Source organism: Physeter macrocephalus, chromosome 11 (genome assembly GCF_002837175.3).
Source record: "Physeter macrocephalus isolate SW-GA chromosome 11, ASM283717v5, whole genome shotgun sequence".
Taxonomy (NCBI): Eukaryota; Metazoa; Chordata; class Mammalia; order Artiodactyla; family Physeteridae; genus Physeter; species Physeter macrocephalus.
Genome location: NC_041224.1, coordinates 4104678 through 4122582, shown reverse-complemented (window position 1 = coordinate 4122582; position 17905 = coordinate 4104678). Strand labels below are relative to the sequence as shown.

General features: G+C 37.2%; 1 protein-coding gene across 1 annotated transcript in view; it reads left to right on the top strand.

Annotated features, from left to right (window-relative positions):
* ME1 (malic enzyme 1) overlaps positions 1 to 17905 on the top strand; it is a 191137-nt gene that overhangs the window by 32492 nt on the left and 140740 nt on the right. Inside the window, exon 3 of the mRNA XM_024132987.2 lies at positions 3186 to 3335. Within this exon, the coding sequence (XP_023988755.1) occupies positions 3186 to 3335 (150 nt within the window). The remainder of the gene's footprint in view (positions 1 to 3185; positions 3336 to 17905) is intronic.

The following is a 17905-nucleotide window of genomic DNA, read 5'->3' as shown; positions in this document are numbered from 1 at the left end:
AACAACTGCCTTCACAGAAACATCCAGAATAGTGGACCAAATATCTGGGTGCTGTCTCCTAGCCAAGTTGACACATAAAATTAACCACTCCTTTTCAACTTGGCACCCATGCACGTCTCCTTAAACCAAGCTGAATCTCTGCATCAAGACAGTAGAAAGTGCCTCTGCCTAACGTGGTAGAACTATCCCAGGTACAACCGAAAACACACCAACTCTTTCCCCGGAAGAGGATGTAAATAAAGCCCTTGGTGATATTTACCTTTCTCCTTGATACCTCTTGACTTTAATACTATGATGTAAAGTTAACTCTACAGTTGACCCTTGGGGACTTCCCTGGTGGCACAGTGGTTAAGAATCCAGCTGCCAATGCAGGGGACATGGCAGCATATCGGGGGCTCAGTGTCGGTCCCTGCTGCTGGCGGATGGGACTCTCATCAGCGTCTCTGGCCGGGTCCGCCTTGGTGCGTGGAAGTCCCTGTTGCTGAGCCCGTGGGTACCCTCCGTCCCTGCCATGGCCACTTCTTTTATGAGCCTGTAAGTGATGACACGGCAGCTGAGGAAAGAGGCTGACTCGGTTTATTCAACATGTATATTTGCTTCTTAAACTCCTTCACCATCCCTTTCACGTATTTCTTAAGTCCTTCCTTCAGCCTCTTCCATTTTTACTTTATATTCTTTTCCTGGGCCATTTTATCAGCTGCCTCCTCGGAGCCAGTGATTTTCATACTTTTATCACAGCCTGTCCCTCAAAAATTTTTGTTTAATTAATTAATGTTTTTCTGGCTGTGTTGCGTCTTTGTTGTTGTGCGTGGGCTTTCCCTAGTTGTGGCGAGCGGGGGCTACTCTTCGTTGCGGTGCGCGGGCTTCTCATCGCGGTGGTTTCTCTCGTTGCGGAGCACGGGCTCTAGGCACGTGGGCTTCAGTTGTTGTGGCCCGCGGGCTCTAGAGCGCAGGCTCAGTAGCTGTGGCGCACGGGCTTAGTTGCCCCGCGGCATGTGGGATCTTCCCGGACCAGGGATTGAACCCGTGTGCCCTGCATGGGCAGGCGAGTTCTTAACCACTGCGCCACCAGGGAGGTCCCTGTCCCTCAAATATTTATTGAGTATCAGCTCAGTGTGAGGTGCTCTCTTAGATATTGGGATTGTAGACGATGATCTCTGCCCCCACAGAACTTACCTAAATTATTTTTAAAAATATATTTTAAAAAAAGAAGTAAATAATAAGTAAATTATTTAATATGCCAGAAAGTGACAAGTGCTAATAAAAAAAAGAAAAGGTAGAGTAGGGTACGAGGGCTGAGAATGCTGAGGAGCAAGTGGGTAGGGTCGCTCTGCGTTGTCAGGAGAGACCAGTTTGCTTGGTCAGGATGGGCTTCATAGGGAAGGTAGGTTGTGAGCCAGTAAGGAAAGGGAGTGAGGAGCTTAGCCATGAGGAAATCTGAGGAACAGTGCTCTTTAGCTGGTATATTCAGGGGCCAGCAGGGAGACCTGCGGCTGGAGCAGGGTGAGCTAGGGGGAGAAGGGGAGGTCAGGAGAGAAAGTTAATGAGGTCATGGAGGACAGATTATATAAAGACAGATTGTGGAGGCCACTGACGGACTTTTGCTGTTACTCCAAGTGAAAGGGGGAGCTGTTCAAGGGTTTGGACAGAAGGTCAAGGTGATCAGAGCTGTATTTCCAGAAGACTTGCTGCAGCGTTGAGAATAGAATGTAAGCCGGGAGAGTATTTAGGAGACTCTTACAGGCAAGAGATGATGGTGATTTAGATTGAGGGTGGTAGTGAGCAATGAAGGTGTTCAGGTTGGAATATATCTCGAAGCAAAGCCAACATAATCCCTTAATGTAATATAATATATCAGAGATGAGTGTTAGAGACCTTCCGGAGAAGAGGAGAAAATAGCAAAGAAACAGAAGAGGCATGATCAGTGAAACAGGAAAACCGAGAATCTGAAGACCTGGAATTCAGGTAAAGAGGGTGTATGGAGCTCTAGGGAACGCCACTTGTGTCAGGTGTCCTGACAAGTAAACTAAGATGAGGTCTGAGGATAGATCCTCGATGAGGCGTTGATAGTTCCACATGGCGAGGTCAATGTTTAGCATGTCTAAACGTCATCATCTTCTTCCCAGTTGTTAATTTTGGGGGTTGAAATAACTCGTCTGTTTGCCAGGCGTTAGAATCCTTGTGTCTCTGACTCCAAATTCTGTGCATTTTCAACTGTTCCAGGGAATGAGAACCCCAAAAAAGCTGGTAAGGCTATTAAGGACAATTTTGCAAGATTCTTTTAAGTTGTACCAGGCAGTTTGAGTTTTAGTCTGTAAACCATTGAAGGTTGCAAGTAATATGATAAGGTTGATATTTGGACATCGTCTAGAAAGAAAAAGACCATTTGGTATAAGTAAAAAGTCCCTTGACCTTGCTTACCTTAGTAATTTTTAGGGTCAGTGCTACATTCCTTACTCATTTTCTGCTTGTCGTTTCCCTTGGCCATTCAGTACTGCAAGGTAAAGGATGAAGTCTTTCTATTAACTTAATGTTTAAACTATATCTACAGTGGTGTTTTCATTTGTCTTTGATTTGAAAATAGGGACAAAGTCTTTTCAAATATTAAATAAAACTATTTCAGCACTGATTTTTTTTTTTTTTTTTTTTTTTTTGGCTGCATTGGGTCTTCCTTGCTGCACTCTGGATTTCTCTAGTTGTGGCGAGCGGGGGCTACTCTTGGTTGCGCGGCGCGGGCTTCTCATTGCAGTGGCTTCTCCTGTTGTGGAGCACGGGCTCTAGGCACACGGGCTTCAGTAGTTGTGGCGCACGGGCTCAGTAGTTGTGGCTCGCAGGCTCTAGAGCGCAGGCTCAGTAGTTGCGGCGCACGGGCTTAGTTGCTCCACAGCATGTGGGATCTTCCCGGACCAGGGCTCGAACCCATGTCCCCTGAATTGGCAGGCGGATTCTTAACCTCTGCGCCACCAGGGAAGTCCCTCAGCACTGATATTAACATTTTGAATGACACTAGCTCAGGTTTATGGTACTTCATTTTTTGAGATGATTAGGAATACTTCCAAAGTCTTTTAATCAGATGTTTTCTGTGTGACCTACTGTATACTTTGTTGAGAAATGTTAGTTAGATTTCTAACAGCTATTTTACAACTTTGTTGGAACGTAGATCTAATTATGTCTAATTTCCACAGGTATCTTCTCTTAATGGATCTTCAAGATAGAAATGAAAAGCTCTTTTATAGAGTGCTAACGTCTGACATTGAGAAATTCATGCCTATCGTTTATACGCCCACTGTGGGTCTGGCTTGCCAACAATATAGTTTAGCATTTCGGAAGCCAAGGTATGTAAACTCTTAAGTACAATTTGTGTCTTTCTTTATTTTTTTGTAAAGTGTTTGCAATAATTAAAAAGAATTATGGAATGGAATTGAAGTTTGGAAAAATCTGAAACAAACTTCATTTAAAAGAACATTTCTAAATATAGTGTTTTATTTCTGATTTAAGATCATGGGAAAGTATTTTTTTATAAACCAATTTATGTTTCCTTTTACAGACAATAAATGAGCTTTTTTTTTTTTTGGGGAAGATCATGGGAAAGTATTTTTTTATAAACCAATTTATGTTTCCTTTTACAGACAATAAATGAGCTTTTTTTTTTTTGGGGGGGAAAAGTAATTGATCATAATTAAGCTTGGCTCTGAGATAGTAATTACCACTATTATGTTTACATTTTACAAGTTAAAACAAAGATTCCCAATTTTCCTGAAAATAAGGAGTATATTGTTTCCTAAATTCCGAGTTGGCATTGAACTGGCTCTTTTGTTGATTTCTTTTAAATGAAATTGTAATCACCTTTAAAGATGTATAAAATATATAATATAGTTTTTCTAAAACCATAACTTTATTTATTATATCACTTTAAATACTTTTGCAGCAAGAAACAATTGAAATAAATATCAGTGCTTTTAACAGCAGCAACAATAAAAGCTCGAGTTGACTGTATTTGTGCTGCTTATAGTTCTGAATTTAAAGATACAAAGAAATGTTTATGAGTTTATACCACAAAAAAAAGCCTATTGAGAATACTGTCATTGAAATGAGTATTTTTGAGGTAAGATCTGAAAGTTAGATTGAATATGTAGATTTCTTGAAGGTATATTGATGTAGTGATAATATTTTGCACACTTGTGCCACATTACCTTTTGTATAAAGAAAAGAATTAGCCACATTATCCCTTGTATAAAGAGAAGAATTATGTGTAGATGGTCTGTTAAATTACACTAATAGCACGTATCTATTTTGCATTTATATAGTGGCTTTGTTAACAGTGAATACATTTTTTTTCATAGAAAAACAAGAGTTAGAATTTAGCTGGTAATTGTATTATGACAGATAATTGTTTTTTGAGTATATCAGTGTTTTTTAATCTTACAAATAATACATATTCATTATTGAAAGAATGAGAAAATGCATATATACAGAAGGAATAAATATTTTAAAAATACACAATGTCATCATAGCAAAAATTCCGATACATACAAATACATACTGTTTTCCTTATAGAAGGGATCATACTGTATAACCTGTTCTTTGCCTTACTGTTCCTCTGAGTGACATCATAAAATATATGTGTCCATGTCTATAAAATATACTTCTACATAAAGAAAGACTCTTAATAAAAGTGTAAGTGTATACATCTTAGCTGTTTTAAAATGTAATTTAAGCATATTTATTGAAATTCAAAGTTTTCTATGAGATCCTGAGAAGTGCTAACAACTATAAGACGTGTAGAAGAGCTAGCTCAAAGTATTTGGGTTGAAGTTGACATAGAAATCCCAATAGCAACAGTTATTTTTTTGAGCACTTACTAAGTACTAGATTTTCTAAGGGCTTGGGACACATTGCTATATATATAAATCTAAAAGCAGAAGAGACAGGGAAACAAAAAGTAATTGTCTACAGTGTTGGGAGGCAGTAAGTGTTATGGGGAAAGAAAGAGTTGAGCAGGAAAAGGGGGAGGTGGAGTGTCATGTGCTTTGGGGGAGGGGCAGTAGCTGTTTTACATAGAGTGGACATTGTAGGTTTCATTGGAAGATGATATTGGAGGGGGAGAGGGGGAGATACAAGGGGAAACGTGTACCAGGCAGGAGAGATGGTCAGTGCCAAGGCCCTAAGTGGGAAAATGCCTGGAGAGCAGGAGTCTCATAGAGACAGGGTGGAGTGAGAGAGGGCTGAGAAGTAGATGAGGTCACAGATGTAGGATAAATAAGAGGGTACAGAACCTATAGCTTCTTGTCAGCTGTTTTGAAGAACATTGGCTTTTACCATTAGTTAAATGGGTAGAAGAATCAGGTAGCAGGCTATCGCAGTAAGCCTAGTGAGTGATAACAGTGGCTCAGATTAGGAGGGTAGTAATGGAGTTAGGGGTAAGAGTTCAGTTTCTGGATAAAGATAAAGTCACGAGGACTTCCTGTTGGAGTGCAGGCTTCCTAGAGCAGTGGTTAAAAAGTATGGGCTCTGGAGTAGATGGCCTATTTTCACTTGCTGGTTTTGCCGCTTGTTCTAGTGTTGAATAAATTATTAACCTCTCTGTGCTTCAGTTTCCTCCTCTGTAACGTGGGGATAATACTACAGCCCAACATCCTTTATCTACATTTTTTAAATCCCAAACTTTGAAAACCAAAACATAAAAAAAAAAAAAAAAAAATCTCATTTGGGACCAAACCTGATCTATCGGAGCCCATTTGGTGGCAAAATTTGAACTGAATTTATATGGGGATATTTATAGGATTTATGTGACTTAGTGTCATTTCTTTTTCTTTAGAAGTTTTAGTGTATTTAATTATGGGGAGCTTTGTCGGAAATAATCTGATAGGTATGTAGATAGATGGATAGATAGCTAGATAGATAAGAAGGAAGGAGAGGAGAGGGAGAGGAAAGAGGAGAGATGGGGCGAGATGTAGCAGGGCGTTCATAGCAAAATGCTCACAAATGTTGATTCTAGGTGACATTTTCATGGTATTAGTCTATCAACTTTTCTGCAATATTTGAAATTTAAGTAAAGGGATACTTTACTAACAGAGAAAGTAAAATTTCCACAAGTGTTTCTAAATGATCTCTTTATGGCAGTTTTCTGTCATGTTGATTTTTAATGTGTATATTTTGTTAAACTTTTGGTGATTTTGAAGTTCTTTTTTATTGAAATAATATTTGACGTGCAATGTTATGTCATCAGGGAGGACGTCTGTGGTTGTGATATCCCTCCTGTTTGTCGGCCGCCAGCCCGGGCGTGTGGGTCCTGAGTAGACCGTGTCTCCACCTCTTCTACCCATCTCATTGTTGCTCCTTCTTTATGTATCTTTATAGTTGTGGATAATCTTTTCTGCTCGTCTTTAGGTTGTTCTCATAGATAGTTGCTCTGTAAGTGGTTGTCATTTTGGTATGCCTGTGAAGGAGGTGAGTTTATTATCATCCTACTCCATCATCTTGATCCTCCCCCCACCCCTTAATTCTTTAGTAGAATAATTCTCATGGGTTCTCCCATGATTATAAAAAAAGAAACCTGTTTGAAAATGTGTTATGTGACATATATCTAAATATTATATTTAATTAGAAAGGAAATTGTGATTGTGTTCGAATAATGATGGATCTTTCAGGCATCAGTTAGCATCTAGACTATTTTTTTTTAAGCCAAAATTGACAAATGTCTTTTCAACCTTTCCTACTGCAGCAGTAGGTATTCAAAGACATTTAGAAACCAAACAGAAGGATTATACCTCTTATTATATTTACTTTGTGGGTTTGGTGGTAGCAATTAGGAACATAATTAGTGAAAGTTAAGGGTTAATAGTACAAGTACTGAGCTTAGTACATACAGCTGCAAATAGGTATATCTTTTGACCTTATACTTTTTAATATATCTTAATGACATGATACTTTCCTATGGCTAGGTATTTATTTTTCATTTTGAATATGGCATTAAAATCTGTCTAGGCATCCAAAAATAAATTCTTATATGAATAACTCTACTTGTAACGTTTTTTTCTTGCGGTATGATGCTGGAATATTCATTTGTTGGTGTTGTGTGGAATTTCTTTTCTCTTTGGCATAGATACATTGTGTGGGTTTTTTCAACATGTGGTGGATAATGATTTTTAAGAATGTTGTTGCGTTTGCTTAGATTATCTTGTTCCCATACCATTCAATTCTTGCAGAATTTTTGGTATTTGGTAGTGTGTTATGCTTATGTCAACACATCTAATTGTGGCTAATTTGTAGATGATAGAGGTGTGATTGTTGGAAGCTAAAGACAATTCTTTTTTATATTTTTGCAGAATGCTGATCCTACTGTGTTACTTAAATTACTTGTATTCTGTGCAACTGTTCTTAAAGAAAAGTTTTGTGCAAATTGATAATGCAGGTTTATGTAAAGGACAGCTAAAGCAGATTTATGTAATTTCTTTGGAAATATTTCTGCCTGCTATATTTTACACTGCATTTTCCAAGAATCATCTCCTTCTCTTATAAGTTCTTCTTAGCTACATTACCACTTCACCATGCCTTTGGCAGTTAATCATGTTCCTATTTTTGGTATTTTGAATGTTCTATCAGGTACTCTTGGTATCTTTTCTTTTTTAATTTAATTTAATTTATTTCAGTTTTTAAATTGAGGTATAATCGACATATTATATTAGTTCCAGGTATATAACGTAATGATTCGATATTTGTACATATTGTGAAATTATCACCACAAGTCTAGTGAACATCCATCACCATACATAGTTACAAAAGAACTTTTTTCTCGTGATGAGAACTATTAAGATATACTCTCTGAGCAACTTTCAAGTATGTAAAGCAGTATTATTAATTATAATTTCCATGCTGTATATTACATCCCCAGGACTTATTTATTTTATAACTAGAAGTTTGTAACTTTTGACCTTCACTCACTTCTCCCTGTCCCCCTCCCCCTACTTCTGGCAACCAACAGTCTGTTCAATCTACAAGCTCAGTTTTTCTTTCCCCTCTTGGTTTCTTTTGTTGTCATTTTACTATTCATTTAGTTACAACTAGATTGTAAGCATCTAGAGAGAAAGGATCATATTTTAGAATTTATTCCTGTATTTCCCATGCTGTTTTAAGCTTAGTGTCTGGTTGGTGCTGAATGAATGTATGTTGTTTGCTACCTCACAGAAATAGTAACTTAATATTCCTCTATTCATCCACTCACAAAGAAAAACATAAAGTATTGGTATGATCTTTGTATCTCCTACTGTTTTAAGCTTACTGTTTTAACAGGTAAATTCTCATAAATAATAGATCCGAAAGAAATTAGCTTCATTCCAAGGAATCAGGTTGTGAGGAAGTAAAGTTCTGATTAAATATAGACCATACAACTTTAAACACATAACTACACTCCTTTCAACTACTCATCTCTATACAGTACATCACTGATGCAATTTTGGCAAAAAGGGTGAGCTAATACAACAGTTTGTTGGTGATAGTTTTTTTAAAAAAGCATTTCCAAAGTCTGTTCTGACTAGTACCATGAATTGGTTTGCCAACACTTAGGTGAAAAAAAACCATTCAGTGCTCAATTTAATTGGAGAACCAGAGTTAACTAAAATTAAACAGGATTCTTTATTGTAAAATTTCTCAGAATAGTATGTATTTTGAAAGTTTTTTGGTCGAGGAGAGTTGGATTTAATATAGATAATATAGTTAACATAATTTTGGCACAAAGTAGTTTTTCCCAAGTAGTGGTTATTACAACTGGTACCATTATAACCTGGATTTCTGGATGACTAAAGGAATGATGGTGTCATTCACTGAGTTTCAAAATAATTGAATATGTTTATGAGAGATATAGAAAGTTCTTTTGGAGACACATTGAGTAGTTTTTTTTTTCCTCAGGCGTTTTATTTTATTTTATTCTTTATTGAAGTATAAAGAATAAAATAACACATTGATTTACAATGTGTTAGTTTATATGCAGAAATATATATATATACGTATATATTCTTTTTCATATTCTTTTCCATTATGGTTTATTACAGGATATTGAATATAGTTCCCTGTGCTGTACAGTAGGACCTTGTTTATTTTACATATAGTAGTTTGTATCTGTTAATCCCAAATTCCTAATTTATCCCTCTCCCCCTTCCCCTTTGGTAACCATAAGTTTGTTTTCTATGTCTGTGAGTCTGTTTCTGTTTTATAAATAAGTTCTTTTGTATCATATTAGATTCCACATATAAGTGATATCATATTATATTTGTCTTTCTCTTTCTGACTTATTTTACTTAGTACGATAATCTCTAGGTCCATCCATGTTGCTGCAGATGGCATTATTTCATTCTTTGTTATGGCCGAGTGATATTCCATTGTATGTATATATATATATATATATATATATATATATATATATATATACATATATATATATATATACCACATTTTCTTTATCCATTCATCTGTCGATGGCCATTTAGGTTGCTTCCATGTCCTGACTATTGTAAACAGTGCTTCTGTGAACGTTGGCGTGCAGATATCTTTTAAAATTATAGTTTTGTCCAGATATAAGCCCAGGAGTGGGATTACAGGATCATATGGCAACTCTATTTTTAAGTTTTTTAAGGAGCCTCCATACTGTTCTCCATAGTGGCTGCACCAATTTACATTCCCACCAACAGTGCAGGAGGCTTCCCTTTTCTTCATACCCTCTCCAGCATTTATTGTTATACATTTTAATGGTGGCTGTTCTGAACAGTGTGAGGTGATACCTCATTGTAGTTTCAATGTGCATTTCTCTAATAATCAGTGAAGTTGAGCATCTTTTCTTGTGCCTGTTGGCCATCTGTAGGGACATGTTGAATTTTAAATGTCTTTGGGACTTCCAAATGGAGGGGGTTATCTAATAGGCAATTAAATGTATGGACCTGGAACTTAATGTATTTAAGGATCCTAGTATTTTAACTCACACATTATATATGCTACATAAAAGTACATGTTTGATTTTGGCAATGATGAAGATTATTAACAAGACTAACTGTCAAAGAGAATCAATAAGATGTGGTTTTTTGCTTATTTTTTCCCAGAAAATTCTTAGAGAAATGCATGGAAGGAAATACGAAGATGAACCAAAACAAAATACTAAGATCGTTTTTCTACATTTATTGTTTATTTGTATACATATTTCCTTTGGAATTCCAAAAAGGACTTGAAGTACAGTATTTGTTATTTAAATTGTGAGGACCAAGCTTTATTACCTCATGTACAATTTCATATGAGAATGTCTACCTAGTAATATAGAAATGGTCGTAAACATGACCATGATTAGACCATGATTATTGTAATGGAAATATATAGTTTCTCCAGAAGGGCCAAAAGTTCAGCAAATTTTGTAGTCTTATAGGGTGAGGGTGTCGGTTTTAATTGATATTTGGTTTATGAAAGAGCAGTAAGAAAAAAGCTTAAAAGGAATAAATGTAAAAAGAAACCTTCCCAAAGCTAATACTCCTTTAACCGAAGAATGTTTTCGTTATATGCTGCAGATTATAATTAGAATAGCTATCAGATGAATAGTTAATAGGATGAACACTTTCATGTTGTATCCTGCTTTATAAATTTTCACATTTTCAATCTATCCGGTTTTCTTTTTTTTTTTTTTTTTTTTTTTTGGTATGCGGGCCTCCCTCTGTTGTGGCCTAGCACAGGCTCCGGACGCGCAGGCCCAGCGGCCACGGCTCACGGGCCCAGCCGCTCCGCGGCACGTGGGATCCTCCCGGACCGGGGCGCGAACCCAGTTCCCCTGCATCGGCAGGCGGACGCGCAACCACTGCGCCACCAGGGAAGCCCATATCCGGTTTTCTTAAACAATCTTTTTTTATATGTACTATACAGGTATATGATGGAGATTTTACTTTATTAAGCTATAAGTATTTCAATAACTCAGTAATTAATTATAAATAAGGACAGTTTAAGTTGCTTACGGAAAAGAAACATGATTTCACAGCCAGTTTTAATAGCTGTGAGTTAGATGTTTAACCCGTAAAGCTGTGGTGCTTTGAATAGTTTTATCCTTTGTGATGTGGTCCTTTGTGATCCATTGTGATGTAAACTGCCAAGTGATCCAGTGCCCAGAGTATCTCTTGCTTTCCTAGGTCATCTCACTTTGAGAGCTAAGGGGGCTTCTGGGAAGAGGTCAGAGGAGGTCCTAACCCTCTAAGTAGTCCTGGATACAGAGCTGCCCAGGTGGACCAGGACTGTTTTCTATTGAATTTGTCTTTCTTCGATTAAGCCACTTTAGAATCTTGAGAAATATTTAGGAGACTTTTGAGAACAGGGAATATTTTTGGTTGATAGCTCTCGTTCAGTTTGTAATTTTTATTTTTTTATTGTATTGGAATTTTCTGTTTCTACAATTTTATTGTGTTAGAATCTCTAGAAATGGAAACAGTTGGTGTTTTAAGAGAGCAGCTAATTTTTTAATGCTTCTAGAAAAGTTATTTAAATATTAGATATTAATAAGCTTTTCGCCCTTTATCCATGGTAATAAGCCTTTGATTTGGATTTATACTTATTCCAAAATATTCTTTTGTTCATTTCTTTTCCTGTGACATAGGCCTGATATTTGCATATACCCCCCCCTACACTTTTCTTTTAAAAAAAACAACACCACATGGTGGACTTTTTTTTTTTCAAAAGTATGAAACAAGTTATTGGAATATTGGGACTAGTTCAAGTCTCTTAACTGTTACCTCAGTTGAGTTTTTAGAGATAATTATTTGCAAAAAGTTGATTTTCATTTATTATGGAGATTTAGAGGATGATTTGTTGAACTACTAATTAATTCAAATTGACTATTTTTTTCTGAACAGACTAAATGTCATAGTTATGAAAATGTATATGTGATTTGTGCTAAATAGGAGTGAGGTAGAGTAGCCTATATCTTAAGTTCTGGCAATACAGTGTGTGCCCAGAAGTAGTTTAAAATACCAAACTGTCTTCTTTCTTAAGTATTGCCTTAATTAGGACAAATCTGGAGAATGGAAAAAACGTAGGCATGATTCAGAGTGTTCTTTCACATCAGGATCTAAGGGTTGGGTAAGCGTTTGCATAGACATATAAATCTCTTTTGCAAGGCAGTGAAACTTAACTTTTACTGTAAAAGACCCTTAAAAAGTGTCAAGTAACAGTTCATTGAGTCTCCATATTCAGCTAGAGACTTGAAGTGTGGAAAACTTGAGTGGAAATTTAAGTTTAGGATCCAAAAATAACTTTGCTACAGTCTGTGTGGTACACCAGGTGTTTTAAGTTTACACATAGCATATGGAGAATTATGAAAAATTGCCAAGTTTTATCTCAGGTAGTCTTTATGAAAGTGCATTAATTTGGGCGTTTTTACGTTTTTAAGAAGGATTATAAATACCAGTCTGCATTCCTAAAAATAAAGAATTTTTTTTAAAAGGAGGCAATAAATGGTTCTTTACATCACCTTCCCAGATCACATCTGGAATATTGAGTTTAGTTTTGGATTCCATATTTTTGAAGGGACATTGGCAAACTGAGGTATACCCAGAGAAGACTGACCAAAGCAGTGATAGTTATTGAAAACTTGTAATGTGAGAAAGAGTTGGTGGAAATAGAAATGTGTAGCCTAAAAGATAAGACTTGAAAGGGACATAGTTAGGTCTTCAATTATTTGGAAGATTTTCATGTGAAAAAAGAGTATACTTGCATGGAATAGCCTCCAAATGTAGAACTAAAATTAGTAGATAGAAGTTATTACAGTGATGCAGATTTACAGTCAGTGTAGATGAAGCTTTTCTGATAATTTATTTGACGTTGGAATAGCCTTATTCTCCATCATTGGAAATATTCATGTGGTTAGATAATCAGTGGTCATACACATTATAAGTGAGATTCTTGCATTGGGTGTGATTGTAAAATAGTTGAATTCTAAGGTCACTTTTAACTAGAAAATTCTGTGAATTTTTAAAAGAGCAGCCTACGGAAGAATAATTCCAGATATTTGGAACACCTCACAACTAACTCACATCATTTCAAATAACCTTGCTTTCTAATTCAGAAAGTTTTTAGTAGCAACTTTAAATCACAAGTTTAGGATTTATTAAAGATAATAGATTTTCAAATAAGGAGGATTGTGAACAGATTTCAAGTGATTTGATGACACATCTCATCAAAATTCGTACCCCTTCCCCCAGACAAACACACAAGCACATGTCAGTTTACACAGCTGTATCCTGGTTATAATGTTTCTGTTTCAACATTTCTCCAGTTTGAATGGATAAAAAGTTTAATGTTGACATTTTCTCATTTGAAGTAATTACATTCTTCTCATCTGATTTTTAAACATTTCTTTGTAGGTTTTTCCAGACTTTGTTTTCTGTATATGCTTTTAAACTGTTGTTTATTTTTATATATTTTCCTTAACTTAGTTACAGTTTTAGCTCGTAGAGAAATTATTAGGAAGAATTTTCCCAGAGGCAGTGCTTCGTCCCTCCCCGCTGACCCCTGGCCCCCCAATCAGTAGTTGAGGAGAAATAGCCAGGCTAGAGTTTGCTTTTATTCTTTCCACCACATTTCCTTTGTGCTTCTTAGGTATGCTTCTGAAAATTCAAAGGTCTGTTTTTATGACAAAGTACTCTGTAGTTAATATCGTCTAAGAATTATTTTATATACCTTTAAAAAATGTTGGTTATTTTATACGTAGGTAATTTTATAGTCTCAATTTTAACTGTTTGAAGTAAAGTCATAAGTGAAGTTGTCAATTTGAGCTCCTTACTATATATTTTATAATAATATTTTATATTCACTGTAGTAAAATTTATAAAATATTTGATAGAATTCCAAATTATGTAATTATCTACTTAAAATAAATCATGAAAGTTATTGAATTTCATTTCTTTCTAAGCAAGGAAAATTTTCATTTATCAATATAAATTCTAGTCTTACTATGATTGGCGGCTGAATGACATTTATAATAATTTGGAGGGTATCATATTTTACACATTTTACAAAATTAGTGCTGCTTTGTGAAGTAAAACATTTTCACTATGAAATGAGGTAATTTATTTTAAAAGCTGAAAATGGTATGTTATTTCCCTAATGGAAGAAGGTAATTTTTATTGACAACGTGCCAAATAAATGCCATCTGTTTGATGAATTCAGTATTACCTTAGGATTCTTTCCAGTGTTTTCTGCTGGGGAAAGTACGTTGGATTTTAACTATCAGAACCACCCCTATTAATTTATGCTTAATTAATTGGCATGCTCATACTAGTTTTAAAATGAATAAAGAAGAGCTTATCTCAAATTGTTTTCATGTACATTTTCAGTTCACATTTATTTGGAAACAGTAGTTGAGTGTTAATGGAGTATGTGGAGATGTAGTCATTAACGTTTACTAGTGGTTGGTTTTTAAAATCTATGTATTTTATGATTTAATACAGTCATTCCAAGGAAACTCAGTATTACCAGGTTGTTAAGTACCAGAGTTAGGGCTTGAACTCATTTTTCTACTTTGTACTCCTCTGTATTAGAGTTCTCCAGAGAAAGAGAATCAGTAATTGTGTGTGTGTGTGCGTGTGCGTGCGTGTGTGTGCGTGCGTGTGAGAGATTTATTTCAAGCGATTGGCTCACCCAGTTGTGGAGGCTGGCCAGTCCCAAATCCTCAGGGTAGGCTGCCAGGCTGGAAACCCAGGGAAGAGTGGATGCTGCAGTTCACTCCAAAAGTGGTCTGCTGGCAGAATTCCCTCTCCCTTGGGGAAGGTCATGTACGTCTTTTCTAGAAAGCTCTTCAAATGATTGGATGAGGCCCATCCACATAATGGAAGGTAATCTGCTTTATTCAGAGTCTACTGATTTAAATGTTAATCTCATCTAAAAATTACCTTTACAGAAACATCTAGACTAATGTTTGACCAACTATCTGGATACCATGCCTAGCCAAGTTGAGAGACATAAATTTTTTTTTTTTAAATTTTATTTATTTTTGGCTGCGTGGGGTCTTCATTGCTGTGCACGGACTTTCTATAGTTGCAGTGACCGGGGGCTACTCTTTGTCACGGTGCGCGGGCTTCTCATCGCGGTGGCTTCTCTTGTTGCGGAGCACGGGCTCTAGGCACACGGGCTCAGCATTTGTGGCACGTGGGCTCAGTAGTTGTGGCTTGTGGGCTCTAGAGCGCAGGCTCGGTAGCTGTGGTGCGTGGGCTTAGTCGCTCCGCGGCATGTGGGATCTTCCCGGAGCAGGGCTCGAACCCGTGTCCCCTGCAGTGGCAGGCGGATTCTTAACCACTGCGCCACCAGGGAAGTCCCGACACATAAAATTAACCATGACATCCTCCTAGACTCCTGTTGAGTCGTCATCTTGCATTGATTAGGTTCTGTCTTGGATCTGAGTTGTTCAGAGAAGCTACACTCTTAACATGTAGCTTCTTGGGCTTTTCCTCATTGACTAGTATGTGTTCTGATTTTCAGAAGCTAAAATTATATGTTGTGTTGTTAATTAAGATTTGTCTGCCAAATAATGGAGTGTTTACATATAAAGAGTTTCATCTATTGCTTTCTAGAAGACTTAATTCTAATAGATACTCCATAGGAATATTGTTCAAATATGGTTTCACTTTAAGAAGTTTCTAACACTAATTGATTTAATGACAGTAATTTAACATTTAAACCTAGTTTTAGAAATTGTCAAATAACACTGTTGATCACTCAGTTGTTCTGGAAGGTCCCTGCTTTGTTTTCTTCCCAACTCTGCCACTTCTTCACAATCTTTTTGTTGAGTCTCTGTGTTCATGATTTCTTCTCTCCTTCCTTTCTTTAACAGAAATATATTGAGTGTCTACTACATGCCAGGCACTTTACTAATCTGAATATAGGTAAATAAAAGAAGTATTTCCTGCCTTTGTGGAATTTATAAGTACAGGCCTACCTTGGAGATGTTGCAGGTTTGGTTCCAGACCAGCACAGTAAAGTGAATATCACAATAAAGTGAGTCACAAATTTTTTTTGGTTCCCCAGTGCATATAAAAGTTAAGTTTACACTGTACTGTAGTCTGTTAAATTGTGCAATAGCATTTTGTCTACAAAACCAATGTACATACCTTAATTTAAAAGTACTTTACTGCCAAAAAATTCTAACCATCCTCTGAGCCTTCAGTGAGTTGTCGTTTTGCAAGAGTAGTATCAAAGATCACTGATCACAGATCACCGTAACAAATATGGAAAGGTTTGAAATATTAGGAGAAATACCAGTGTATGACACAGAGACACGAAGTGAGCACATGCCATTGGAAAAATGGCGCTGATAGACTTGCTCAACGAAGAGTTGCCACAAACCTTCAATTTGTAAAAAAAAAAAAAAAAAAAAAAAAAAACCACCACATCTGTGAAGTGTAATAAAACGAGGCATTGCCTTTAATATTCAGGGGAACAAAGAAAGACCGTGAGTACAGCTTGGGTCATGAAGGAAATGAACAGAGGAGAGTGATTTCTTTTCATCGTGTAGCCAGGGATGTGTCTCTGAGAAGATAATATTTAAGCTGACACCTGAGGGATGAGGAGTTAGCTTGTGAAAACCAGAAAAAAAAAAAAATCATTTGAGGCGAAGGAAACAACATGTTCAAAAGGTCTGGAAGTGGGGAGGATGGCATGAGACGAGGTTTGAGGTAGTCAGGAGTCACGTGCAGGTCTTGCGGGTCATGGTAGAGTCTCATTGTTATTCTTAATCCATTTGGGGAGCCATTGAGGTATTTGAAGCAGAGGAATGATGGCATCCAGTTAAAGTTATAAAAGATTATTCTGGCTGTTAATGTGGTTAAAAGATTGGAAATGAGGGGCTAAAATGGAAATAGGAGGCCCAGTAAGAAGACTGTTGTGACTTGGGCCCCCCTTGCATCAATCCTGATCACTTTGGGTGGACTTGATCCCCTTAGGATATGGAGTGAGAAAGTCAAGGAGGGCTGTAGTAAGCTAACACAGTTGCCAATGGCAGTAACCAGTTCACATGGGAATAACTCTACAGTCTCTTAGTCCTGGAGTGGTGGCTGTAGGTGAGGTGACGTGGATATACGACACCCTAGTGTGTTTTCACTGACCCTGAAAACATTAGCAGAGATAAGAAGAGCTGCTGTCCCTAAGAATTTCTCAAGCTTGCAGACTTAGTACGGTTAATTTTATTTATAACCCAAGTCCATTCTCCTACGATCTTGTCCTCTGTGCGCTGCACAAATCCATCCTTTCTTCCGCCTCAAGGAAGAGCCACGTAGACCACGTTTTACACTGCCCCTACATCCGATTCATTTCCTTTCCGTGCCCCTACTTTTTCCATTCAAATGTTGTCAACGAGGGGTTGGAGTTCCGTAACTGCGCCTGCACGCTCAGCCTCAGCTGGATCTTCTGCTCTACCGGGTTGAGCTCCAGCTGTGTTCTTGGCTCCTCTCACCCTTACGGTTGCAAGAATGTAAACACTCTGCCTGATCCTCCTTACCTCGTATATCCCTCTCCATTTCCCCTAGGAATTCACTGGCTTAACATCTTATTTCCATAAACTAAACCTAATCCGTTTCTGCTCTTCAGTATATTTCCTTCTTAATCTGTACAACTAAGCGCAGTGATCCGCTCCACCCACTAAAATGTCAGTGCTCCCCACTGTTTTCTTCGAGGTCCTACTTTCTTTTTCTTCTGTTCCTCCCCAGCCTACCGTTCCAGTCCCCCAGGTTTCCTAACGTCGGGGGTTTGCAACACCATCCGCTCAGTCACCTCAGCCAGACACCTCAGAGATTTTCAGGAGTTTAACCCCCTTCTTTTCCCTTTGGCGCCTTGTCAGTTTTACCTCTTACTCGTCTGTTGAATCTCTCTCGTCCATTCTATCCCATCGCCACTC